The sequence below is a fragment of the Prionailurus bengalensis genome, chromosome A2 (genome assembly GCF_016509475.1).
Source record: "Prionailurus bengalensis isolate Pbe53 chromosome A2, Fcat_Pben_1.1_paternal_pri, whole genome shotgun sequence".
Lineage (NCBI taxonomy): Eukaryota > Metazoa > Chordata > Mammalia > Carnivora > Felidae > Prionailurus > Prionailurus bengalensis.
In genome coordinates this window covers 17,048,837-17,074,455 of record NC_057348.1, presented here as the reverse complement: position 1 = coordinate 17,074,455, position 25,619 = coordinate 17,048,837, and the positions used below count along the sequence as shown (strand labels likewise).

At 40.3% G+C, this 25,619-nt stretch overlaps 2 protein-coding genes across 2 annotated transcripts in view; one reads left to right on the top strand and one right to left on the bottom strand.

Moving 5' to 3' along the window:
• The window catches only part of LOC122487206 (SREBF chaperone), a 73,595-nt gene that overhangs the window by 12,272 nt on the left and 35,704 nt on the right, over positions 1-25,619 (top strand). The window contains exon 2 of the mRNA XM_043587280.1: positions 24,506-24,725. Within this exon, the coding sequence (XP_043443215.1) occupies positions 24,604-24,725 (122 nt within the window). The 5' untranslated portion in view covers positions 24,506-24,603. The remainder of the gene's footprint in view (positions 1-24,505; positions 24,726-25,619) is intronic.
• On the bottom strand, positions 9,932-10,565 carry LOC122487207 (60S ribosomal protein L17). The gene has a single exon (XM_043587281.1). The coding sequence runs from the start codon at positions 10,521-10,523 to the stop codon at positions 9,969-9,971; it is 555 nt and encodes a 184-aa protein (XP_043443216.1). The 5' UTR covers positions 10,524-10,565; the 3' UTR covers positions 9,932-9,968.

Below are 25,619 nucleotides of genomic sequence, written 5' to 3'. Positions count from 1 at the left end.
CCTGTTGCTATAAGGTTGAAGGACTGTTTTCCATTTTCTTTTCTGTGAATAAGTTGTTCATATCGTTTGCCCATATTTCTATTGGGCTTTGGTGTATTTATTATTTTTTAAAATTTATTTAGAGAGAGAGAGAGAGAACACGAGTGGGGGAAGGGCAGAGAGAGAGGGAGAGAGATTCCCGAGCAGGCTTCATACTGTCAGTGCGGAGCCTGATGTGGGGCTTGAACTCACAAACCGTGAGATGGTGACCTGAACCAAAACTGAGACACTTAACTGACTGAGCCACCCAGGCACCTTGGGCTTTGGTGTTTTTAAAATTGATTTTGTAAAAATTTTTTGTATATGAAGGAACGTAGCACCTTGCTAGTGATATAATTTGCAGTTATATTTTTCCAGCTTGTTATTTATCTTTTTATTTAGAATGATTTTGTCGTGAAAAAAATTTTAATTTAAATTCACGTTAGTTAACATACAGTGTAGTCTTGGCTTCAGGAGTAGAACCCAGCAATTCGTCTCTTACATATGACATCTAGTGCTCATCCTGAAAAGTGCCCTTCTTAATGCCCATCACCATTTAACCCATCCCACGACCCACCTCTCCTCCAGCAACTCTGTTCTCTGTATTGAAGAGTCTTTTATGGTTTGCCGCCTCCTCTATTTTGATCTTATTTTTTTCTTCCTTTCCCCTATGTTATCTGTCGAGTTTCTCAAATTCCACATATGACTGAAATCATATGATATCTGTCTTTCTCTGACTGACTTATTTCACATGGCATGAATACCCTCTAGTTCTTAATTAGGTCATACTCATTGAACTTTTAAGGCTTCTTGGTTCTCTATCATACCTAGAAAGATCTTCCCTAGTAGAAGAGTATGAAAAATTATCCTGTGGTTCCTTAAAGTACTTTTAGAATTTCATTATTTACCTTTAAATCTCTTATCCATTTGGAATTTATTTTGGTGAAAAGTGTGGGTCCAACTTAATTTTTTCCCAAATGGCCACCCATTTGTTGCAATGCCTTGTATTAAACAGGTCATCTTTCTTGCACTTGTTCAAATATCCTTTACTATATGTGATATACTTTGCCACATGTCATATACATTTGGGTGTATTTCTGGACTTTCAATTCTGTACGTCAATTTGTGTATTTATGTTTCAGTACACGTTTTAATTATTCTAGCTTTAGAGCATGTTTTGATATTTGGCAAAGTGAATTCTCATTCATTACCTTTAATTTTCAGAATTTTCTTGGCTATGTTTTACTATATGAACTTTAAGGTAGATTTGCCTGTTTCAAAAAAATCCTTTTTGTTTTTATTGGTACTGTGTTACATTTTTAGGTTAATGTAGGAAGAATGACATTTAGGTGATGAGTCTTTCCCACTGAGAAGATTGTATGACTTTCTCTTTGCTCAAGCCTTCTTCTGTGTCCCTCAGAGTTTGAGAGATTTCTTGGCATTTCTTGTTAAGTTTATTCTCAGGTCTTTTTCTTTGTTTTTGGTGGTATTGAAGCATTTTATCTTCTACCTTCTTGTTGATGGTGTATGTGAAGGCATTATTTTCTATATATTAATTTTCACCACCTTACCTGATTACAAAACTATAAAGGTTTTTAGTTGATTCTCTAGGTATATAATAATATCATCTGCAAATAATGGTCATTTTACTTTTTCTTTTACATTTACATTCCTGTGTTTTCTTTCAATCACCTAATTGTGACAGCTCGTAGTAAAAGGGATAGGCTTGTTTGGCCTTTGACTTTGATGGAAATTATTCTAATGTGTTCTCATTGGACTTGATTTTAGCTTTGGGGTTGAAAAGGATATAAATATGTAGCTGAAGTTTGTATCTTTGTGTGTGTGTGAGTGTGTGTGTGTGTGTGTGTGTGTGTACAATGTAAATGACAGGATTTCTTTCTTATGGCTGGATAACATTCCATTGTATATATGTACCACATCATCTTTATCCACTTCTCTGTTCACATTTAGGTTGTTTCCGTATCTTGACTCTTGTGAATACTGTTGTACTGAACATGGAGATGCAGATAGCTCTTTAAGATAATGATTTTGTTTCCTTTGGATATACCCAGAAGTAGGATTGCTAGATTATAAGATAGTTGTTGTTGTTGTTTTTTAATTTTTGTGGAACTTTCATACTGTTTTGCTTAATGACTATACCAGTTTACATTTCCACCAACAGTGTACAAGGATTCCCTTTTCTCCACATCTTTCCCAACATGTTATCTATTGTCTTTTTAAATAAAAGCCATCCTAACAGGTGTGAGGTTATAACTTGTGGTTTTGATTTGCATTTCCTTGATGATTAGGGATGTTGAGCACCTTTCCATGTACCTGTTGGCCATTTGTATGTTTTTTTTTTAAATCTGTTAGCAAATTATTAGAGCTACAGTTACTAATAGTTTTGTCTTTTAACTTAAAACAATTTTTTTAATGTTTATTTTTGAGAGAGAGAGACAGAGTGCAGATGGGGGAGGGGCAGAAAGAGAGGGAGACAGAATCTGAAGCAGGTTGTCAGCACAGAGCCTGACACGAGGCTCGAACTCAAGAGCTGTGAGATCATGACCTGAGCTGAAGTTGGAAGACTAACCGACTGAGCCACCCAGGCGCCCCTTAACTTTTATATTAGAGTTAAGTGATTAGCAAACCACCATATTCTGAATTTGATGGTATACTTGCCTTTACCCAGGGTATGTTTTCCTTTTCCTGGTTAGTATCCTTTCATATTGGCTGAAGAACTGCTTTGAGCATTGCTTGTAAGTGAGGTCTAATGGTGATGAATTCTCTGAACTTTTGTTTATCCATGAAAATCTTTATCTCTCCTTCGTTGCTTTTTTTTTTTTAATTTTTTTTTTCAACGTTTATTTATTTTTGGGACAGAGAGAGACAGAGCATGAACGGGGGAGGGGCAGGGAGCGAGGGAGACACAGAATCGGAAACAGGCTCCAGGCTCCGAGCCATCAGCCCAGAGCCTGACGCGGGGCTCGAACTCCCGGACCGCGAGATCGTGACCTGGCTGAAGTCGGACGCTTAACCTACTGCGCCAGCTAGGCACCCGCTTTTTTTTTTTTTTTTTTTAATTTTTAAATTTTTATTTACTTTTGTGATAGAGACAGAGTGAGAGTTGGGGAGGGGCAGAGAGAGAGGGAGGCACAGAATCTGAAGCAGGCTCCAGCCTCTGAGCTGTCAGCACAGAACTGGATGTAGGACTCGAATTCACGGACAGTGAGATCCGTGACGTGAGCTGAAGTCAGACGCTTAACCAACTGAGCCACCCAGGTACCCCTTTCCTTCATTTCTGAAAGACACCTTTGTTGGATATTCTTGGTTGGCAGTTTTTCCTTACGATACTTTGTGGTTTTTTGTTTGTTTGTCCTAAATCTTTATCTGAATCACCCAGTACTCATCACAAGTGCACTTCTTAATCCCCATTACTTATTTCACTCTTCTCCTCATCCCTCCTCTCTATAGTTAAAGAGTCTGTTTCTTGGTTTGTCTCTTTTTCCCTTTTGCTAGTTTGTTTTGTTTCTTAAATTCCACATATGAGTGAAATCATATGGTTCTCTGACTTATTTCACTTAGCATTATACTCTCTGGCTCTGTCCATGTTATTGCAAATGGTAAGATTTCATTTTTTTTTTTTTTTATGGCTGAACATTCCATTGTGTATATATACCACATCTTTATGTGTTCATCTGTCGATGGGCACTTAGCTACTTCCATATCTTGGCTATTCTAAATAATGCTGCTGGGGTGCATATATCTCTTTGAATTCGTGTTTTTGTATTTGTTGAGTAAATACACAGTAGTGCAATTGCTGGATTGTAGGGTAGTTCTATTTTTAATTTTTTGAGGAACCTCCATACTCTTTTCCACAGTGGCTGCACCAGCTTGCATTCCCATCAACACTGCAAGAGGGTTTTCTCCACATCCTTGCCAAAATCTGTTGTTTCTTGTGTTTTTGATTTTAGCCATTCTGACAGGTGTGAGATGATATCTCATTGTAGTTTTGATTTGCATTTCCCTGATAAGTGACAATGAGCATTTTTTTTATGTTGGCCTGTTGGTCTGTTGGCCATCTGAATGTCGTCTTTGGAGAAGTGTCGCTTCATGTCTTCTGCCCATTTTTAAATTGGGTTAGTTTTTTGGGTGTTGGGTTTTTATAAGTTCTTAATATATTTCAGATACTAACCCTTTAGCAGATAGGTCATTTGCAAATGTCTTCTCTCTTCCTGTAGGTTGCCATTTAGTTTTGTTGATTGTTTCCTTTGCTATGCAGAAGCTTTTTATTTTGATGTTGTCCCAATAGTTTAGTTTTGCTTTTGCTTCCCTTGCCCTAGGGGACATATCTTAAAAAAAAAAAAAAAAAAAGCTGCTAAAGCTGATATCAGATTAATTACTGCCTGTGGTCTTTTGTAGGATTAAAAAAAAATTAATGTTCATTTATTTTTGAGACAGCATGAGTGGGGGAGGGGCAGAAAGAGAGGGAGGCACAGAATCTGAAGCAGGCTCCAGGCTCTGAGCTGTCAGCCCAGAGCCTAATGTGGGACTCGAACTCACAGACTGCAAGATCATGACCTGAGCCAAAGTCAGATGCTTAACCAACTGAGCCACCCAGGCACCCCTCTTTTGTATGATTTTTATGGTTTCAGACCTCACATGTAGGTTTTTCATCCATTTTGAATTTATTTTTGTGTGTGGTGGAAGAAAATGGTCCAGTTTCATTCTTCCACATGTTGCTATCCAGTTTTCCCAACACCATTTGTTGAAGAGACTTTTTTCCCATTGCATATTCTTTCCTGCTTGATCAAAGATTAATTGACAATATACTTACGGGTTTATTTCTAGATTTTTTATTTTGTTCCATTGATCTATGTGCCTATTTTTGTGCCAGTACTTTGTGATTACTACAGCTTTGTAATGTAACTTTAAGTCTGGAATTATGATGCCTCCAGCTTTGCTTTTCTTTTTCAAGATTGCTTTGGCTATTCAGGGTCTTTTGTGGTTCCATACAAATTTTAGGATTGCTTGTTCCAGTTTTGTGAAAATTTCTGTTGGTATTTTGATAGAGAGTACATTAAATGTGTAGATTGCTTTGGGTAGTATAGACATTTTAACAATATTTGTTTTTCCAGTCTATGAGCATGGAATTTTTTTTCATTTCTTTGTGTCATTTTGGATTTCCTTCATTGGTGGTTACAGTTTTCAGAGTGATAGGTTTTTCACCTCTTTGATTAGGTTTATTCCTAGGTATCTTCTTATTTGGGGTGCAGTTGTAAATGGGATTATTTTTTAAATTTAATTTATTTTTTAAACTACATCCAAATTAGTTAGCATATAGTGGAACAATGATTTCAGGAGTAGATTTCTTAATGCCCCTTACCCATTTAGCCCATCCCTCCTCCCACAACCCCTCCAGTAACCCTCTGTTTGTTCTCCATATTTATGTTTTTGTCCCCCTCCCTGTTATTATATTATTTTTTGCTTCCCTTCCCTTATGTTTATCTGTTTTGTATCTTAAAGTCCTCATGAGTGAGGTCGTATGATATTTGTCTTTCTCTGATTCGCTTAGCATAATACCCTCTAGTTCCATCCACATAGTTGTAAATGGCAAGATTTCATTCTTTTTGATTGCTAAGCAATACTCCATTGTATATATATGCCACATCTTCTTTATGCACTTATCCATCAGTGGGCATTTGGGCTCTTTCCATACTTTGGCTATTGTCGATAGTGCTGCTATAAACATGGGGTGCATGTGCCCCTTTGAAATAGCACACTTTTATCCCTTGGATAAATGCCTAGTAGTGCAATTGCTGGGTCATAGGGTAGTTCTATTTTTAGTTTTTTGAGGAGCCTCCATACTGTTTTCTAGGGTGGCTGCACCAGTTTGCATTCCCACCAGCAGTGCAAAAGAGATCCTTTCTCTCCACATCCTTGCCAACATCTGTTGTTGCCTGAGTTGTTAATGTTAGCCATTCTGACAGGTGTGAGGCGGTATCTCATTGTGCTTTTGATTTGTATTTCCCTGATGATGAGTGATGTGGAGCATTTTTTCATGTGTCAGTTGGCCATCTGGATGTCTTCTTTGGAGAAGTGTCTATTCATGTCTTTTGCCCATTTCTTCATTCTGTTTTTTGGGTGTAGAGTTGGTAAGTTCTTTATAGATTTTGGATACTAACCCTTTATCTGATATGTCCTTTGCAAATATCTTCTCCCATTCTGTCGGTTGCCTTTTAGTTTTGCTGATTGTTTCCTAAGCTGTGCAGAAGCTTTTTATTTTGATGAGGTCCCAATAGTTCATTTTTGCTTTTGTTTCCCTTGCCTCTGGAGACGTGTTGAATAAGAAGTTGCTGTGGCCAAGGTCAAAGAGGTTTTTGCCTGCTTTCTCCTCGAGGATTTTGATGGCTTCCTGTCTTACATTTAGGTCTTTCATCCATTTTGAGTTTATTTTTCTCATGGTGTAAGAAAGTGGTCCAAGTTCATTTTTCTGCATGTCACTGTCGACTTTTCCCAGCACCATTTGCTGAAGAGACTGTCTTTATTCCATTGGATATGCTTTCCTGCTTTGTCAAAGATTAGTTGGCCATATATTTGTGGGTCCATCTCTGGGTTCTCTAGTCTGTTCCATTGATCTGAGTGTCTGGTTGTGTGCCAGTGCCATACTGTCTTGATGATTATAGCTTTGTAATACAGTTTGAAGTCTGATAAATGGGATTTTCTTAATTTCTTTTTCTGCTACTTCATTACTGATGTATAGAAATGCAACAGATTTCTGTATATTGAATTTGTATTCTGCAGCTCTACTGAATTCATTTATGAGTTCTAGCAGTTCTGGGGTGGAGTCTTTTGGGTTTTCTACATATAGTATCATGTTATCTGCAACTAGTAAAAGTTTGACTTCTTCCTTGCTGATTTGGATGCTTTTTATTTCTTTTTGCTGTCTGATTGCTGTGACTAGGAATTTCAGTACTATGTTTAATAAAAATAGTGAGAGTGGACATCCTTGTGTTGTTCCTGACCTTAGGGGAAAGGCTGTCAGTTTTTCCCCGTTGAGAATGATATTAGCTGTGAGTTTTTCACACATGGCCTCATAAAAACAACATGTTTTTATGTTGAGGTATGTTCCCTCTAAACCTACTTTGTTGAGGGATTTTATCTTGAATGGATGTTGTACCTTGTCAGATGCTTTTCCTGCATCGATTGAAGTGATCTTATGGTTCTTATTTCTTTCTGTTATTGATGTGATATATTACATTGATTGATTTGGGAATATTGGACCACCCTTGCAACTCAGGAATAAATTCCACTTGATCGTGATGAATGATTTTTTTTCTTTTAAGTTTGTTTATTTATTTTGAGAGAGAGTGCGAGTTGGGAAGGAGCAGAGAGAGGTAGGGAGAGAGAATCCCAAGTAGACTCCATGCTGCCAGTGCAGAGCCTGGTGTGGGGTTTGGACTCATGAAACCACAAGATCGTGACCTGAGCCGAAACCAAGAGTTGGACACTTAACCAACTGAGCCACCCAGATGCCCTTGAGTGATTTTTTAAATGTATTTTTGGATTTGGTTTGCTATTATTTTGTTGAGGATTTTTGCATCAGTGTTCGTCAGGGATATTGGCCTGTAGTTCTACTTTTTTTTTGTGGTGTCTTTATCTGGTTTTGATATCAGGGTAATGCTGGCCTCGTGGAATAAGTTTGCAAGTTTTTCTTCCCTCTTCTGTTTTTTGGAATAGTTTGAGAAGAATAGGTATTAACTCTTCTTTCAGTGTTTGGTAGAATTCACCTGTGAGGCAATCTGGGCCTAGATTTTTTTTTTATGAGTTTTTGGATTACTATTCAATTTCTTTGCTGGTAATTAGTTCAAATATTCTTTTTCTTCCCGTTTCAGTTTTGGTAGGTTCTATGTTTCTAATAATTTACCCATTTTTTCTAGCTTGTCTGATTTGTTGTTATGTAATTTTTCATAATATTCTCTTTTCTGTGGTATTTGTTATTCTCCTGTCTCATTTGTGATTTTATGTATTTGGGTCCTTTTTTTTCCCTTGATAAGTCTGGCTAGAAGTTTATCAGTTTTATTGATTCCCCCCCCCCCCCCCCCCCCGAGAACCAGTTCCTGGTTTCATTGATCTATTGTTTTTTAAATTTCTGTATCCTTTATTCCTCTTTTTTTTTATTAAAAAAGTTTTTTTTAATGTTTGTTTATTTTTGAGAGAGAAACAGAGTGTGAGCGGGGAAGGGGCAGAAAGAGAGGGTGACACAGAATCCGAAGCAGGCTATAAGTTCTGAGCTGTAACACAGAGCCCAATGCAGGGCTCAAACTCATGAACTGCAAGATCATGACCTGAGCTAAAGTTGGCCACTTAACCAACTAAGCCATTCAGGCACCCCTGTATGATTTATTTCTGCTCTAATCTTTATCATTTCCTTTCTTCTGCTGGTTTTAGGTTTTGTTGTTCTTTTTCTAGCTCCATTAGCTGTAAAGTTAGGTTATTTATTTGAGATTTTTCTTGCTTCCTGAGGTAGACCTGTATTACTGTAAACTTCCCTCTTACAACAGCTCTTGATACATCCCAAAGGTTTTGAACCATTGTGTTTTCATTTTCATTTGTTTCCATGTACTTTTAATCTTTACTTTTTTATTTTTTGAGAGTGAGAGCATGGGCAGGGGAGCGGCAGAGAGAGGGGGACAGAGGATCTTAAAGTAGGCTCTGTACTGACAACAGTGAGCCTGACATGGGACTCAAACTCACCAACTGTGAGATATGACCTGAGCCAAAGTTGGACCCTCAGCCGAGCCACCCAGGTGCCTCTCCATGTACTTTATAATTTCTTCTTTTGTTTTCTGGTTGACTCATTGATTTTTTTTAAAGATTTTTTAATTTTTAGATAATCTCTATATTGAACATGGGGCTCAAACTTACAACCCAGAGATCAAGAGTCACATGCTCCATTGGCTGAGCCAGCCAGGCACCCCTCATTCATTGTTTAGTTGCATTTTTTTTTTTTTAAGTAGACTTCATGCCCAGCATGGAGTCCAGTGTGGGGCATGAACTCATGATCCCGAATTTAAGACCTGAACTGAGATCAAGTGTCGGTTGCTTAACTGACTGAGCCACCCAGGCACCCCTAGTTGCATGTTATTTAAACTCTATATATTTGTGGTCTTTCCAGATTTTTTCTTGTGGTTGACTTCTCGTTTCATAGTGTTGTGATCAGAAAAGATGCATGGTATAACTTCCGTATTTTTGAATCTGTTGAGGCTTGTTTTGTGGCCTAATACGTGATCTTCTCTGGAGAATGTTCCATATGCACTTGAAAAGAATGTGTAGTCTGCTGCTTTAGGATGGAATGTTCTGAATAGATATGTTAGATCTACCTGGCCCAGTGTGTCATTCAAAGCCATTGTTTGCTTGTTGATTTTCTGTTTAGATGATCTGTCCATTATGTAAGAGGGGTGCTAAAGTCTCCTACTATTACTATATTATTATTGGTTTGTTCTTTTATGTTTGTTAACTGTTTCACGTATTTGGATGTTGCCATGTTGGGTGCATAAGTATTTATAATTGTTATATTTTCTTGTTGGATTTTCCTCTTTATCGTTATGTAGTTCTCTTGTCTCTTATTACAGTCTTTGTTTTTATGTCTATTTTGTCTGATGTAAGTATTGCTACTCCGGCTTTCTTTTGACAGCTGTTGCGTGACAAATGTTTCTCCATCTCCTCACTTTCCGGTCTGCAGGTGTCTTTAGGTCTAAAATGAGTCTCTTTTAGGCAGCATATAGATGGGTCTTTTTTTTTTTTAATCTGTTCTGTCACCATGTCTTTTTAGTAGAGTGTTTAGTCCATTTGCATTTAAAGTAATTATTGATAGACACATATTTTTGCCATTTTATTTATTTTTTTTTTGTTTTGTTTTTACTTTTATTTGCATGTATTTCATGCAGAATTTACTCCCGGGCCATAAGTTTTTGTTTCTTCAGTTTCTTCTGGGATATCTTTTTCTTCTGTGCAACCTCCTCTTCTGGTTTAGGAACAATCTGCTCTTTTTCAGTAAGGATCATCTCAATGTGGCAGGGAGAGCTCATGTATGGGTTAATCCGACCATGAGCCCTGTAAGTTCTACGCCGCATTTTGGGGGCTTTGTTCACCTGGATGTGCTCAATGACCAGAGAATCTACATCTAAACCCTTAAGTTCAGCATTACTCTCTGCATTTTTAAGCATGTGCAGTAAAAATTCGGCACTCTTTTTGGGCCACCGACCCTGTGTCCAGCCCCACTGTTTGGCCTGGGCACACCTACCAACTCCACCATTGTAGCGTCGGAATGGCACGCATTGCTTCTGCAAAGTGACATCTTTCAGATACTTGGTGGCTTTTCGGATATGCATACCCTTGATGGCCTGGGCAGTTTCCCGTGTGTTCTTAAAGTGAACACGAAGATTTGAACCTCTTGATTTGCATGATTTTGTCGGGTTTTCCGGGTCAAGTGAATAGCGAACCATTTTCAGAGATCACCTCAGGCCGCTTACGGGAAGAGGAAGAGCGGTCATTTTTGCCATTTTATTACTTGTTTTGTGGTTGTTTGTGAAGATTTTCCCCGATCCTTTCTGTCTTTCATGTGCATCTTCTTTATGCTGGTTTTCTTTAGTGCTATATTTGGATTTCTTTCTTTATATTCTTTACATATTTATTAGTGGTTTTTGATTTGTGGTTACCATTAAGTTTCTATTAATATATTCTGCATGTAGCAGCTTATATTAAGTTGATGGTTGTTTAAATTTGAGTCCATTCTTTACTTTTCCCCATGTCTTAGGTGTAAGATGTCATATTTTACATCATTTTGTGTTCCTTGACTGGTTTTTTACAGAAATACTATTTATTTTTTAAAGTTTATTTATTTTAAGAGAGAGAACATGCACACAAACGGGAGGGGCAGAGAGGGAGAGAGAAGCCCAAGCAGGCTCTGCACTGTCAACATGAAGCCTGACGCAGGCCTTGAACTCACAAACTGCAAGATCAAGAGCTGAAACCAAGAGTTGAATGCTTAACTGACTGAGCTACCCAGACATGCTCAGCAATATTTATTTAAAATTTTTTTCATGTTTATTTTTGAGAGTGAGAGAGTGAGAGTGAGTGGGGGAGGAGCAGAGAGAGAAGGAGACACAGAATCTGAAGCAGGCTCCAGTTCTGAGCTGTCAGCGCAGAGCCCAATGTGGGGCTTGAACCCATGAACTGCAAGGTCATGACTTGAGCCAAAGTCAGAAGCCCAACTGACGGAGCCACCCAGGTGCCCCTGGAAATATTTATTTATTTATTTATTAAAAAAATTTTTTTTAATGTTTTTATTTATTTTTGAGACAGAGAGAGACAGAGCATGAGCAGGGGAGGGGCAGAGAGAGAGGGCGACACAGAATCCGAAGCAGGCTCCAGGCTCTGAGCTGTCAGCACAGACCCTGACGCAGGGCTCAAACTCACAGACTGTGAGATCATGACCTGAGCTGAGGTCAGACGCTTAACCAACTGAGCCACCCAGGCACCCCTGGAAATACTTTTTTTTTAATTTTTTTTTTCAACGTTTATTTATTTTTGGGACAGAGAGAGACAGAGCATGAACGGGGGAGGGGCAGAGAGAGAGGGAGACACAGAATCAGAAACAGGCTCCAGGCTCTGAGCCATCAGCCCAGAGCCCGACGCGGGGCTCGAACTCACGGACCGCGAGATCGTGACCTGGCTGAAGTCGGACGCTTAACCGACTGCGCCACCCAGGCGCCCCTGGAAATACTTATTTTTAATGCTTTTGTGTTTCCTATCTTCATACTGTCATTTTTCATCTTTCCTTTCACTCAGAAAAGTCCCCTTTAAGTAGGTTCCACTCTGGGCATGGAGCCCAACATGGAACTTGAACTCACAACCCTGAGATCAAGACCTGAGCTAGGATCAAGAGTCAGAACTCAACCAACTGAGCCATCCAGGTGCCTCCTCCAAAAGTCCCCCTTAGTATTTCTTGCAGGGCTGGTTAATGGTCATGAACTCCTTTAGTTTTTGTTTGTCTGGGAAATTCTTTCTCTCTCATATTCTGAATGATAGCCTTGCTGGACAGAGTATTCTTGGCTGAAGGTTTTTACCAATTGGCACTTTGAATATTGATTCATGCCACTCCTTTCTGGCTTAGAAAGTTTCTGCTGAAAAATTCACTGATAGTCTTATGGTATTTCCTTTGTATGTAACTGTCTTCTTTTGTATTGTTGCTTTTAATACTTTTTTTTTTTAATTTTTTTTTTTTTAACGTTTATTTATTTTTGAGACAGGGAGAGACAGAGCATGAACGGGGGAGGGTCAGAGAGAGAGGGAGACACAGAATCTGAAACAGGCTCCAGGCTCTGAGCTGTCAGCACAGAGCCCAACGCAGGGCTCAAACTCATGGACCACAAGATCATGACCTGAGCCGGAGTCAGATGCTTAACCGACTGAGCCACCCAGGCACCCCAGCTTTTAATACTTTTTTATTTACCACTATATTTTGCCATTTTAATTACAATTAAATTTTAATAAATTTAAATACAAATTAAATGTCTTGGGGTGGATCTGCTTTTCTGATTTTGTTGGGGGTTCTGTGCTTCCTGGATCTGGATGTTTGTTTCCTTGCCCAGTTTAGAGAAGTTTTCAGCTATTATTTCTTCATATAGATTCTTTACCCCCTTTCTCTTTCTTCTTCTTGTGGTACTTCTATAATACTGTTATGTTTGAGGGAGTCACAGAGTTCCCTAAGTCTATTCTCATTTTGCATAATTCTTTTCTCTTTTGTTTAGCTTGATTACTTTCCATTGCTCTGTCTTCTAGGTCATGAATTCGTTTCTCTGCTTCTTCCAGCCTGCTGTTCATTCTATCAGGTGTGTTTCTCATTTTGTTTATTGAGCCTTTTAATCTTTGCTGTGTTATTCCTTATCTCTATGTTAATGGTTTCACTGATGTCCTCCATTTTTTTCAAGTCCAGTGAGTATCTTTATGATTATTACTGTAGATTACTGTAGGGTTGTTTTTTGGGTTTTTTTTTTGTTTTTTTTTTTACTGTAGGTGTTTTTAAAAAAAATATTTTTAAAAGATGTTTTTGTTTATTTTTGAGAGAAGAAGAGAGAGAATGCAAGTGGGGAAGGGGCAGAGAAGAGAGGCAGAGACAGAATCTGAAGCAGGCTCCAGGCTCTGAGCTGTCAGTACAGAGCCTAATGTAGGGCTCAAACCCATAAACTGCAATATCATGACCTGAGCTGAAGTTAGATGCTTAACCAACTGAGCCACCCAGGTGCCCCCCCGCCATTATTTTTTTAAATAAGCTTTTTATCCCTTTCTCCTTCTGTTTTCCTTCTAGGATACCAACAGGGCTCAGATAGTTTCTCTTGATGGTGTTTTATAATTCACATGGGCTTTCTTTTCTCTCTCTCTCTCTCTCTCTTTTTGCTCTACTCTGACTGGATAATTTCAAGTGACCTATAAATTCACAGATTCTTTTCTTCTGCTTTGATCGCATCTGCTGATGGTATTCTTTACTGCATGTTTCATTTCATTCGTTGCATTCTTCACTTCCAGGATTTCTGTTTGGATCTTTTTTATAATTTCTGTCTCTCTTAAGCTTCTGGTTTTGTCTGCGCATTGTTTCCTGATTTCACTGAATTGTCTTTCTGTGTTTCCCTGTAGCTTACTAAGCTGAATTCTTTATTAGGCAGATTGCAAATCTCTATTTCTTTGGGGCAGTTACTGGGAAACTGTTCTTGGGTGTCTTGTGTTGCTGTCTTCGCATTTGAAGAAGCAGTCACCTTCTCCAGTCTTTACTGACTGGCCTTGGGAGAGAAATACTTTCTTCTGTCAGTCTGCTGGGGATTCTGAGGCTTTCCCAGTGCATGATATTCCAAATGCTTTGTAAATGGTTGTCAAGTTCTAGAATCAACCTATACAAAATGTACTAGAAATTTTTGTAACAGTTTAAGAAGTAAATATAAACATTTACAACATATGAAGAGATAAGCATCACAATAGCTAAAATCAGAAATATGTTCCAGTAAGGGCACCTGGGTGGCTCAGTCAGTTAAGTGTCCTCCGACTTTGGCTCAGGTCATGATCTCATGGTTCATGGGTTTGAGCCCCGTGTCAAGCTCTGTGCTGACAACTCAGAACCTGGAGCCTACTTTGGATTCTGTCTCCCTGCCCCACCCCACCCCCACCTCCCCGCTTGTACTCTGTTTCTCTCAAAAATAAATAAACATTAAAAATATATGTGTGTTCCAGTACTATTTGTATAAATGTATATGTACTACTTTTGTAACTGAAAAGCAATCACTATTGGGGCGCCTGGGTGGCTCAGTCGGTTAGGTGTCCAACTTTGGCTCAGGTCATGATCTCACAGTTTGTGAATTCAAACCCCGCATCGAGCTCTGTGCTGACATCTCAGAGCCTGGAGCCTGCTTCAGATTCTGTGTCTCATTCTCTCTCTGCCCCTCCCCTGTTCGTGTGTGCTCTCTCTCTCTCTCTCTCGCTCGCTCGCTCTCTCTCTCTCAAAAATCAATAAACGTTACAAAAAGAAAATAAAAAAAAAAGAAAAGCAGTCACAATTGTGGCTGGTAATGGGGAACTTTTGGGTAATACTCCTTGATGTGAGTGGCATTTAGGTTAAATGACTATGTTTACTTTCATGGAGCTGTATGCTTATAATTTGTATACTTTTCTGTAATATTTATGCTAAATTTAAAAAGTTTAAGATAAAAAGGCAGTACTCATCATAAAAAATGTAAAAGTACAGAAAGTTGACTTAAAATGTCTCTCCACATACTCATGTCACATGAAGACCAGCAACCAGTACTAACATTTTCTTCCATTCTTCTGATGTGTATTTTTTGCCTATAACCTTTATTTCATTATTTCAGATTGTAAAAAGATTCTGTGAGATTGTAAAAAGATTCATGTAAAAAGAATACATGCCCTGTATAGAAAACTTGTTAAACACAGTAAGACACTACATACTTCTCACAATGGAATATGATTGACAGAAAGATGCCAACAAGTATAGTGTAACCATTAAGTTTCTTTAATGGCAAAGAATATAGGAATTTATGAAGATATTTACATTAAAAAATGAAAGGGTTCAGGGGTGCCTGGGTAGCTCAGTCAGTTAAGGGTCTGACTCTTGATCTCAGCTCAGGTCTTGATCTTAGGGTAGTGCGTTCAAGCCCCATGTTGGGCTCTACGCTGGGTGTAGAGCCTACTTAAAAAAAAAAAAAAAGGTTTCTGATTCTGGTCAAGATGTAGTAAGCACATTCTATCCTTTCTCTCTGATTGAATACAATTAAAATCTCTGGACAGATTGCATGCATCAGTTGAGTATCCTGGAAGATAATGGTAGCAGGTGGTTTGGGGAAGGAAACTTTTTGTTTTTTGTTTCTAAAGAATACCTTTCAGTCTTGGGGCACTTGAGTGGCTCAGTTGGTTAAGCATCTGACTTAAGCTCAGGTTCAGGTTGTGATCTCACCATTTATGGGTTTGAGCCCCGCATCCGGCTCTCTGCTGTCAGTGCAGAGCCTGCTTGGGATCCTCTGTCCTCCTCTTTCTATGCCTCTCTCCCGTGTGCACGCTCTCTCCCTCTGTCAAAAAATAAATAAACACTTAGCATACCTTCCAGCCTGGACTCAAAGGTAGAGGAAAATCTGGAACTGGGTGCATACAGAATAAGGTCCAAGAGAATCCCTCTCTTTCTAGTCTCAAGAGCAGGAAAGGGGATTCCTATGGGTCAGAGAGTAGAGATGGATGAAGATCTTTTTGTTGTTGTTGTTCACATGCTTCCCTCCCCCATTTTCTCCTGCCCTGGCCCCCATGAAAGTCTATAGCAGTGGAGGCAGCAGTGACATTGACAGCCAGATGGGAAAGGAGTCCTTTTATTTTTAGGGATTATGGTCCCAAGAGCATGGTGACATTCACTGGTTTTGTTTTCTCTATCCTCTCACCACTTTACCCTAGGGACAATCACAGTAGTGGGAGGTACTCAGCAGAGAAGCTAAAGCCTTTCCTTTTTAGCCAGAAGACCAGGAAAGGGGCCCCTGAGAGCTGAAAAGTGTTAGGAAGATTGCAGAGAGGAAGGAACTCAACAAAGTGAACCCACAGTATTGTGTATGAACTCCTGGGCTCTCCTTTGAAATAGCATGCATGCATCTGACCCCTGAACAGCATACCAAGAGCTTTGAGGATTCAGCGGTGAAGTGTGCTGGCCACTGCATGGTATACCTGGGACAGATCACAGTAGTATCACAGGGGCTGGGAAAACTAAACTGACATCACAACACAGCCCACAAAAGATGGATAGGAACTTGTGGGTTGGACCTAATCAATGTAGTTACTGTTCAAACAAACAAAAATCCACTGTTTTCCATTGCACCTAAACAAGATCCAGAGTAACATAGCATAATATCCAGAAATTCAAAATTGTCCCGTATATGAAGAGTTGGGAAAATCTTACTGTCTCCTAAGGAGAAGGGACAGTCAACAGATGGTAACTATGACATGTTATAGATGTTGGAATTATCAAAGAATTTAAGGCAAAAAGCATAATTAAAATATAATTAAAACTTCAAGAAGTAGGGGTGAACACCCTGGAAACAAATGGGAAATTAGACATTTAAATTTAAAATTATAGGGGCGCCTGGGTGGCTCAGTTGGTTAAGCGTCTGACTTCAGCTCAGGTCATGATCTCGCAGTCCATGGGTTTGAGCCCCGCGTCGGGCTCTGTGCTGACAGCTCAGAGCCTGGAGCCTGTTTCAGATTCTGTGTCTCCCTCTTTCTCTGATCCTCCCCTGTTCATGCTCTCTCTCTCTCTCTCTGTCTCAAAAATAAATAAACGTTAAAAAAAAATTAAAAATAAAATTGTAAAATTTATAACTAAAACTAAATTAAAAATTCCTTAAAGGGACTCAGTAACAGGGTGGAGAGAAAAGAAGAGTGAGTTAACTTGAAGATAGAACAGTGAAAATTATCTGGTCTGACCCAATAGGAATTATTAAACTGAAGAGAAGTGAACAGAGCTTCAGGGAATTATGGGACGATAACAAAAGGTTTAGCTTTTCATGTTATTGAAGTCCCAAAAGGAGAGGAGATGGAGTAGTACAGAAAACTGTTTGAAGAAATTATGGAAAGGAAGAAATAAATGCAACCCTATTTGCAGATGACATGATAATCCACGTCGAAAATCCCAAGGAATCTACAAAAAGGACTCTAGATCAAACAGTTTTGAATGGGAGGAATCAGAATACCCATTTCAAAACTTTTTTATAGTTTCGGTAATCATGAGTAGTATTGGTAGAGGGATAGACACATAGATCACTGGACCTAGGAAACCTAGAAATACACCCACACAAGTACAGCCAACTGCTTTTTGAATGTTTGTGACTCCCCCAAATTTACATTTTAAAATCCTAACCCCGGTGTGATGATACTAGGAAGGTGGGGGACTTTGGGAGGTGATTAGGTTATAGGGTGAAGCCCTCAAGAATGGAATCAGTGCTGGGGCGCCTGGGTGGCTCTGTCGGTTAAGCATCTGACTTCAACTCAGGTCATGATCTCCCGGTTTGTGGTTTCGAGCTCTGCGTCCAACTCTGTGCTGACAGCTTAGAGCCTGGAGCCTGCTTCGGATTTTGTGTCTCCCTCTCTCTCTGCCTCCCTCCTGCTCCCACTCTATCTCCCTCTCAAAAATAAATAAACGTTTAAAATTAAAAACAAAAATTGGATCATTGCCCTCATAAAAGAGACCCCAGAGAGCTCTTACCTCTTACTCTCTGTCATGTAGGGACGCAGAAGATAGCCATCTGTGAACCAGGAAGTGGGCCTTCTCCAGAAATGTAGTCTGCTAGTGCCTTGATCTTTGATTTCCCAGCCTCTGGAGCTGTGAGAAATAAATATATATATGTTGTTTAAGCCACCCAGTGCATGATATTTTTGTTGTAGTAGTTTGAACAGACTAAAATGTGTCAGGACAGTTCAGTGGAGGAAGGGTAGTCTTTTCAACAGTTGCTGTGGGAACAATTGGATATCTATGGGGTGGTCGGGAGAGAACAACCTAGGCCTAAGCTTCACAGCATATAAAAAAAGTAACTCAAATGGATCATAGATTTAAATGTAAAACTATAAAAAATGCTAGAAGAAAACATCAGAGAAAATTTTCAGAAGCACAGCAGGGTAAAGAATTCTTATACATGGCAAATAAAGCATGATCCATAAAAGAAGAAAAATGGATAAATTAGACTTCATCTAAATTAGAAACTTTGGCTATGTCAAAAAGTTTGTAGAAAGAATAAAAAAGGAGACAAGCTACAGAGTGGGAGAAAATATTTCCAAAGAGCATATCAGACAAAGACTCCTATTGAAAGAATATAAGGAAACCTCAATAACAACCCCTAAAAACCCAGTTATCAAAGAAGAAAGCATAAGAGAAATGAGAAGATACTTTGAGGTGAATGAAAACAAAATCACAAATATGAAAACTTACAGGATGCAGCTAAAGTAGTTTTTGGAGGGAAATTTATAGCTGTCAATGCTTATATTAAGAAAAGAGGAAGAGGGGCACCTGGGTGGCTTAGTTGGTGGCTCAGGTCATGATCTCATAGTTCATGAGTTCGAGCCCCACATTAGGCTTTGCACTGACAGCTCAGAGCCTGGAGCCTGCTTCAGATTCTGTGTCTCCCCCTCTCTCTCTGTCCCTCCTCTGTGCTCTCTCTCTCACCCTCAAAAGCAAATAAATAACAAAAAGAAGAGGAAGATATCAAGTCAATAACCTCAACTATTAAGGAGGTAACTATTCTTCAACTTGAAGAAACTAGAACAAGAAGAGTGAAATAAACCCAAGGCAAACAGAAGGAAGAAAATTATGAAACTAGAGTGGAAACAAATGAATAGAGAATAGGAAAACAACAAAGTAAAACCAAAAGTTGATTCTTTTAAAAGATCAACAAACTTGGCAAGCCTTTAGCTAGAATGACCAAGCAAATAAGATTCAGATTACTGGAATTATTAATGAAAGTGGGGACAATAGCACCCACCTTCCAGAAATAAAAATGATTGCAAGGATATACTATGAATAGTAAATACTACACCAGTAAATTAGTTAACTTAGATAGAATGGGCAGATCCTGAAACTAAGAAAACTGACTTAAAGAAGAAATAGATGGGAATGCAAGCTGGTGCAGCCACTCTGGAAAACAGTATGGAGGTTCCTCAAAAAACTAAAAATAGAACTATCCTACAACCCAGCAATTGCACTACTAGGCATTTATCCAAGGGATACAGGTATGCTGTTTCCAAGGGACACACACACCCCCATGTTTATAGCAGCACTATCAACAATAGCCAAAGTATGGAAAGAGCCCAAATGTCCATCAATGGATACAGAAGATGTGGTGTATTACTCAGCAATCAAAAAGAATGAAATCTTGCCATTTGCAACTATGTGGATGGAACTGGAGGGTATTATGCTAAGTGAAATTAGAGAAAGAAATCATATGACTTTACTCATATGAGGACTTTAAGAGACAAAACAAATGAACATAAGGGAAGGGAAACAAAAATAATATAAAAACAGGGAGGGGGACAAAACAGAAAAGATTCATGGAGAACAAAGGGTTATGGGAGGGGTTGTGGGAGGGGAGATGGGCTAAATGGGTAAGGGGCACTAAGGAATCGACTCCTGAAATCATTGTTGCAATATATGCTAATTTGGATGTAAATTTAAAAAAATAAAAAATAAAATAAAATGAAATCACAAAAAAAAGAAGAAATAGAAAATCTGAATAGCAGGAAACAAGGAAAGAGTTTGAGTTAATAATTTTAAAATATCCCACTAAAAACAAAACAAAAAACTTGCCACTAATAAAAGCCCATTATCTGATGGCTTTACTAGTGAATTCTGCCAGATGTTTAAAGATTTATCATGAACTCTTCCAAAAAATAAGAAGGGAGCACTTCCAAATCATCCTGTGAGGCCAGCATTACCCTAATACCAAATGCTGGACAAAGATGTCATAAAAAAAGAAAACTGCAGGGCAGTATCCCTCATGAATACAGATACAGTAGCCCTCAACAAAATATTAGCAAACCTGGTCTACTAACATTTAGAAGTCATGCAAAGTTGGTTCAAAATATGAAGAAAACTCAGTCTTTATAAACCTTATTAGGATAAATAAACACAAGGTTATCTCAAAAGACACAAAAAACAATACTCTTTAATGATTTTTTTAAAAACGTCTCGAACTAGGAATAGAGGCCTGATAAAGGCATTTATGAAAAACTTCCATGTAATGTCACATTTAATGGTGAAAGACTGAATGTTCTCTTCCTGAGCTCAGGAATAAGATGAGGATTCATTCTCACCAGTGCAATTCAACATTGTACTAGAAGGTCTAGCCAAGACAGTTTTAGAAGAAAAACACATAAAAAACATCGAAATTAGAAAAGAAATTAACTGTATTTGCAAATGACATGATCTTGCATATATAACATCCTGAGGCATATACACACAGACATGTGGCACACGTGTGTGTTCAGTGTCACTGGTCATTAGGAAAGGATAACTTAGGACCCAATTAGCTATCAGTACACACCTGTTGGCACAGCTAAAAAAAATAGTGGAAATACTGAATGATGGTGGATGAGAAGAAATAGTTTCATATGTTGCTGGGGGGAATGTAAAGTGGTACAGGCACCCTGGGAAATATTTTGGCAGTTTCTTAGAAAATGTAAACATAACCATAGTACCCTAGGTGTTTCACTTCTAGGCGTTTATTCCAGAGAAATGGGATAGTCTGTAAACCTTTGTGGTAAGAACAAGTGTGACAGTTCCAGTGTAGCCAAAGATTGGGGGAGATGGTGAGTATTTTCAACAAACAGTCCTGGAAAGCTGTGGGACAGAGCCTGTAGTCTGTATAGTTTTTTACATCTTTTTTCCCTATTCCTCCACCTTCCTTTGGCACATTTATTTTTCTTGGTTGATTCTTTTTTTTTTTTTAATCTTTTTTTAACATTTTTTTATTTTTGAGAGAGGAGTGGGAGAGGGGCAGGGAGAGGGAGACAAAGAATCTGAAGCAGATTCCAGGCTCTGAGCTGTCAGCACAGAACCCGACGCAGGGCTTGAACCCACGAACTGCAAGATCATGACCTGAGCCACTGTCAGGAGCTTAACTGACTGAGCCACGCAGGTGCCCTTTTCTTGGTTGATTCTTAATGTGTGAGTTGGTTGAAGAGAATTTTAAATGTTGAGTGGTGAATATAGGCGCAAAAAGACCATCATCTTAAAAAAAATTGTGTCTTATGTTAACATATCGTGTATGTGTGGATTTTTCTGAAACTTTCACATGTATTTTCATAATTTGGCGCTGGTTCAGAACTGTGGGCACCTCAAGCGAGCTCACAGCAAAGTGGGATGCGCCTGCCTCCCCAGTCTGTCCTCATGGACTCATTCCATTCCTAGTGCCCTTTATTTTCTGAGCCAGAGTGACTGACTTGATCTATGCTTGTTCCTGTGTAAAATTCCTGAGGGCTGTTCTGACTGGTTCTAGGAGTTTTTTCCTTCGTGTGCACAGCTCTGTAATTTAGGTGTCTAATAACAAACTCCTTTGTTTTTGCTTATAGTGGGGTCTCCCACAAAGGCAGGCAGCAGGGTTGTTTACATTTTTATGTAATGTGGTCCACTCAGGCCTCCTGGCCTCCATCCTTTGTGCATGTTGTGTCTCTCTCTTTAAATTCAAGGAGAGCGATAGGTTTTGATCTGAAGAAACCTATGAGTATGGGGCAATGTAAGAAAAACAGGTTTTTGGATCAGGTTGGGTAAATTTTGCTTTGGAGTAGCTTTGCATTAAAATGTGTACAGTGGAGTAGAGATGAATAATGTCTCCTCTTGGTAGGTTCAGGTAGGTTGGCTGTGTCATGAACTAGAATTTTTTTTTTTGCTTTGTTTTCCAGGTGCTGTGAAAATTAACTATTAGTATAACTACTAAAGGTCAGTGGGAGGTGAAATTAACTAAGATCATATCAGAAAGAGTTGCATTTGCTGCAAACCGGAAGTGAATTGGATAGTTTTTTCTCGTCTATAGTTCCGCTTGTAAGAGCTGGACTGCAGGGGTGCGACCTGACCCCTCCTGTATTGCCGATGTGCGTGCAGAGGAGGCCAAGAAGGAGATTGGAATTACAAAATCCGAATTCCCTGGAGGGCTTGGTTTTGCGACACTTCAGGGAAGTGACGAGAGATTTGTCAGAGGACAGAGGTTGGAAAAGCTAGTTTATGGCCTTCGGTCTTCAGGGATCCTCTTGATAGTGTCTCTCCACAGGTGTGCGTCTCATCAAGGTTTGTTTCCCCACCCCCACCCCAGGGGCAGGATGGAAGGCCGGTGGCGCAGGAGCAGTAACAAATGCTTCCCAGAATCCTTGTTTATGCTAGGTGGTGAGCACTATTGTGGGTCGCCTGCTGTGGGTGCACTGCTAGAGACTTCTTTGACCTGTCACGCTCCAGGTGAGCCTTGTGAATTGTTGAGCTATTGTGAACACCTCTGCTACTTGGGCCAGCAGCTGCTACCTGCTGGCTCCTCTGTCCATTTCCTATTGAATTGACCCACAGAGGATTCTTTGTATTTCCTTAGCGGGTTGCTGGACTGGAAAATTGCATATGCACTGAAGGCTTGTGTTTCCAGGAAGGTGGAAAGATTGGCAGCCATTTGTCTTCTTGTGAATTGGCTGTCTTATGACTCCTTTTGCTTCTCGTTTCTGGTCTTGACACTGCTGAAGAGTCACCTCTTTGGCCTAGGTTTCCATCAGTGAGCCTGATCAAGGCAAGACACAAGTCCCAGTAGGTTCCCTGTAGCACAGACCAAAGAAAACAGCAACGGGGAACAGGAGAAGTAGGTTTATTCTAGGGTAACATTGGAGAACTCAGTAAGGAAGGGAATTCTAGATCCCTGGCTTCTGTTGGAGTTTTCTATTCTGAATTTACTGGTTTAAGGTTTTCTGGTTGGAAGCAACAGAACTTAATTTTGACTCGTACAAGCAGAAAGGATTTATTGGAAGGATATGGGATGGCTCACAGACTGGAAAGAAAAGCTGTGGAGCCTCATCTTCAGAAAGTGCTGGTGTCAGAGGAGCCGTGATCTTAGGAGCGGGAACCTCTTGGGGTTGAATAAGCACCACCACATCCAGTTCCTGCTGCTGTCTGTTCAGAAGTCAAAGTCCAGGGACAAAGGCCCAGCCGGCCTGGTGTGGGTCAGGGAGTGGCACCTTGACTGACAGTCTGTCCAGGCCCAATCCTGTGGAGGGAGGTGGTTCCCTTGTGCCAGAAAGAAGACAGCTGCTGGGCAGGCAGCAACAGGATTGTGTCCCAGGAACAACTGCCTCACCAAGAGCAGCAGCTTCCACCTAATGATGCAGCCACAGTGAATTTATTTTCTATCAGGAGCCTGGGTTTTTTGGTGTTTTTATGTTAAAGGCTGACTCCACTGAACATTCTTTTTTTTTTTTTTTTTTTTTTTTTGAGAGAGCGAGTGCACAAGTGGGGAGGGGTAGAGAGAGAGGGAGAAAAGGAGAAAGAGAATCCCAAGCAGGCTCTGCACATTCAGCGCAGAGCCTGATGCGGGGCTCAAACAAACCATGAGATCATGACCTGAGGCAAAACCAAGAGTGGGACGCTTAACTGACTGAGCCACCAAGGTGCCCCTCCACTGAACATTCTTTACCAGTGGAACACTGTGCAAGAATATGTTTTCTGAGGGGTCACCTCTGTGTGAAGTTTTCCCCCAAGGATTTCTGTCGATCTGCCTGTGCCTAGAGAAAGGTGGGGAGGGTGTCCAGAACACCCCTCTGTCAGAGGGCAGCTGAAGGTGATATCTGTTACTCAGCTGTGCTTTCTTGTGCCACCTGTGAGAACAATGCCCTGTCTGGGGAGTGGTCTTTTTTTTTTTTTTTTTTTCCAAGAGAGAGGGGGCACACATGCGTGTGTGCACATGTGAACAGGGGAGGGGTAGAGGGAGAGAGAATCCCAAATGGGCTCTACACTTAACTCGAGGGCTTGATCCCACAACCCTGGGATCATGACCTTAGCCGAAATCAAGAGTCAGACACTCAACTTGACTGAGCCACCCACCCAGGAGCCCCTGGGGAGTGGTCTTTTAGAAATTCCTTCTATGGAAGAGGGTTGAGAGTTTGTCATCAGAACTAGAGGGGCAGTCTTTTGGCCTCTTTAGTTAGACTGACTTAGAGACTGCCCACAGTCACTAAGAGCTGACCGGGGGGTGTGTGTGTGTGTGCGTGTGCGTGTGCGTGTCCGCGCGCGCGCGCGTGTTGGGATTGATGTCTCCAGATTTTGCATGTGGGCATCCTGAAACATGTCTCCACCCACGTCACAGCTGCCTCCCCCAGCAGCCCTAGTGTGCAGAACCAGTACTAGCTGTTAATGTTGACTTTTCTCCCTTGCCAGGTATCTGCAGATGGTGTCCATTGTCAGCGCTGTCCAGCGTGCACCAGGCTGATCCATGGTCACTTTCCGGGATGGCAGCAAGGTGACTTCAGCTGAGGATGACCCTGACTGAAAGGCTGCGTGAGAAGATATCTCAGGCCTTCTACAACCATGGGCTGCTCTGTGCATCCTACCCCATCCCTATCATCCTCTTCACGGGGCTCTGCATCTTAGCCTGCTGGTATGTTTCTGAGTTGTCCTGGATATGTTGGGCCAGTGTGTTGGGACAGTAGGTTTCCTAATTCTGACTGCTCGGTAGCCCTTGGACTGTGTATACTTTTTATACACTGACTGGCGGCTGGTTGAAGCTGCTGGGTGGAGAGCTCTAGTCCTGGGGTATTTAGCCACTAGACTGAAACAGACCAGTCTGGCCCTGACGTAGGGATTCTCCAGATTTGTTCAAAATTATTTCAGAATAATGTTTAAATGCTTTTAAGAAACCACAAGATGATTGAAAGGCATGATTTTTTAATTTTCCTTCTCAACAGTGACAGTTTCATTTTGGTACATTTTGGTACCTGGTTGAGAGCAGGAGCATTTGAGTGTGTTGCAAAACCAAGTCCATTTGAACAATTTCTTGGACACCCTCGTTCAGGCTCACCCAGAGACTTGGTTCTGTGCTCTCCAGTCATTTTCTTGTGGCCACGAGGAGCCTCTTTCTGATCTCTTGCTGATTCTCAGGGCCAGCTGTGGTCACCAAGGACTGTTGTGGTAGCTGCCTTCCATCCACATCTGTCTTTCTATCACAGGGCCTCACAGAAGCTGAAGGCTGTGGCTTATAAAAGGATAGGCTCGGTGTAAGAAGATATCTGATGGCCTTTTTGGCTCCAAAACACTGACACCCATGAAAAGAGCCAACTGTATGATCCTTGCCTCTGGAAAGAATTCTGGTTTCCATATTCATTGTACATCTGACATTTGTTAGATGTAGTCATTGCTGTGCTGGAAGGAGAGTGGCTCAGGACTGAGCTCACTGTTCAGTTTGTTAATGATCCCAAGCTCTTTTCTAATTAGGACTAAGAAAGATGAGCATCTTTCATTGAGAATTTCCTGCTGGGTGCTTCGTAATAATAAC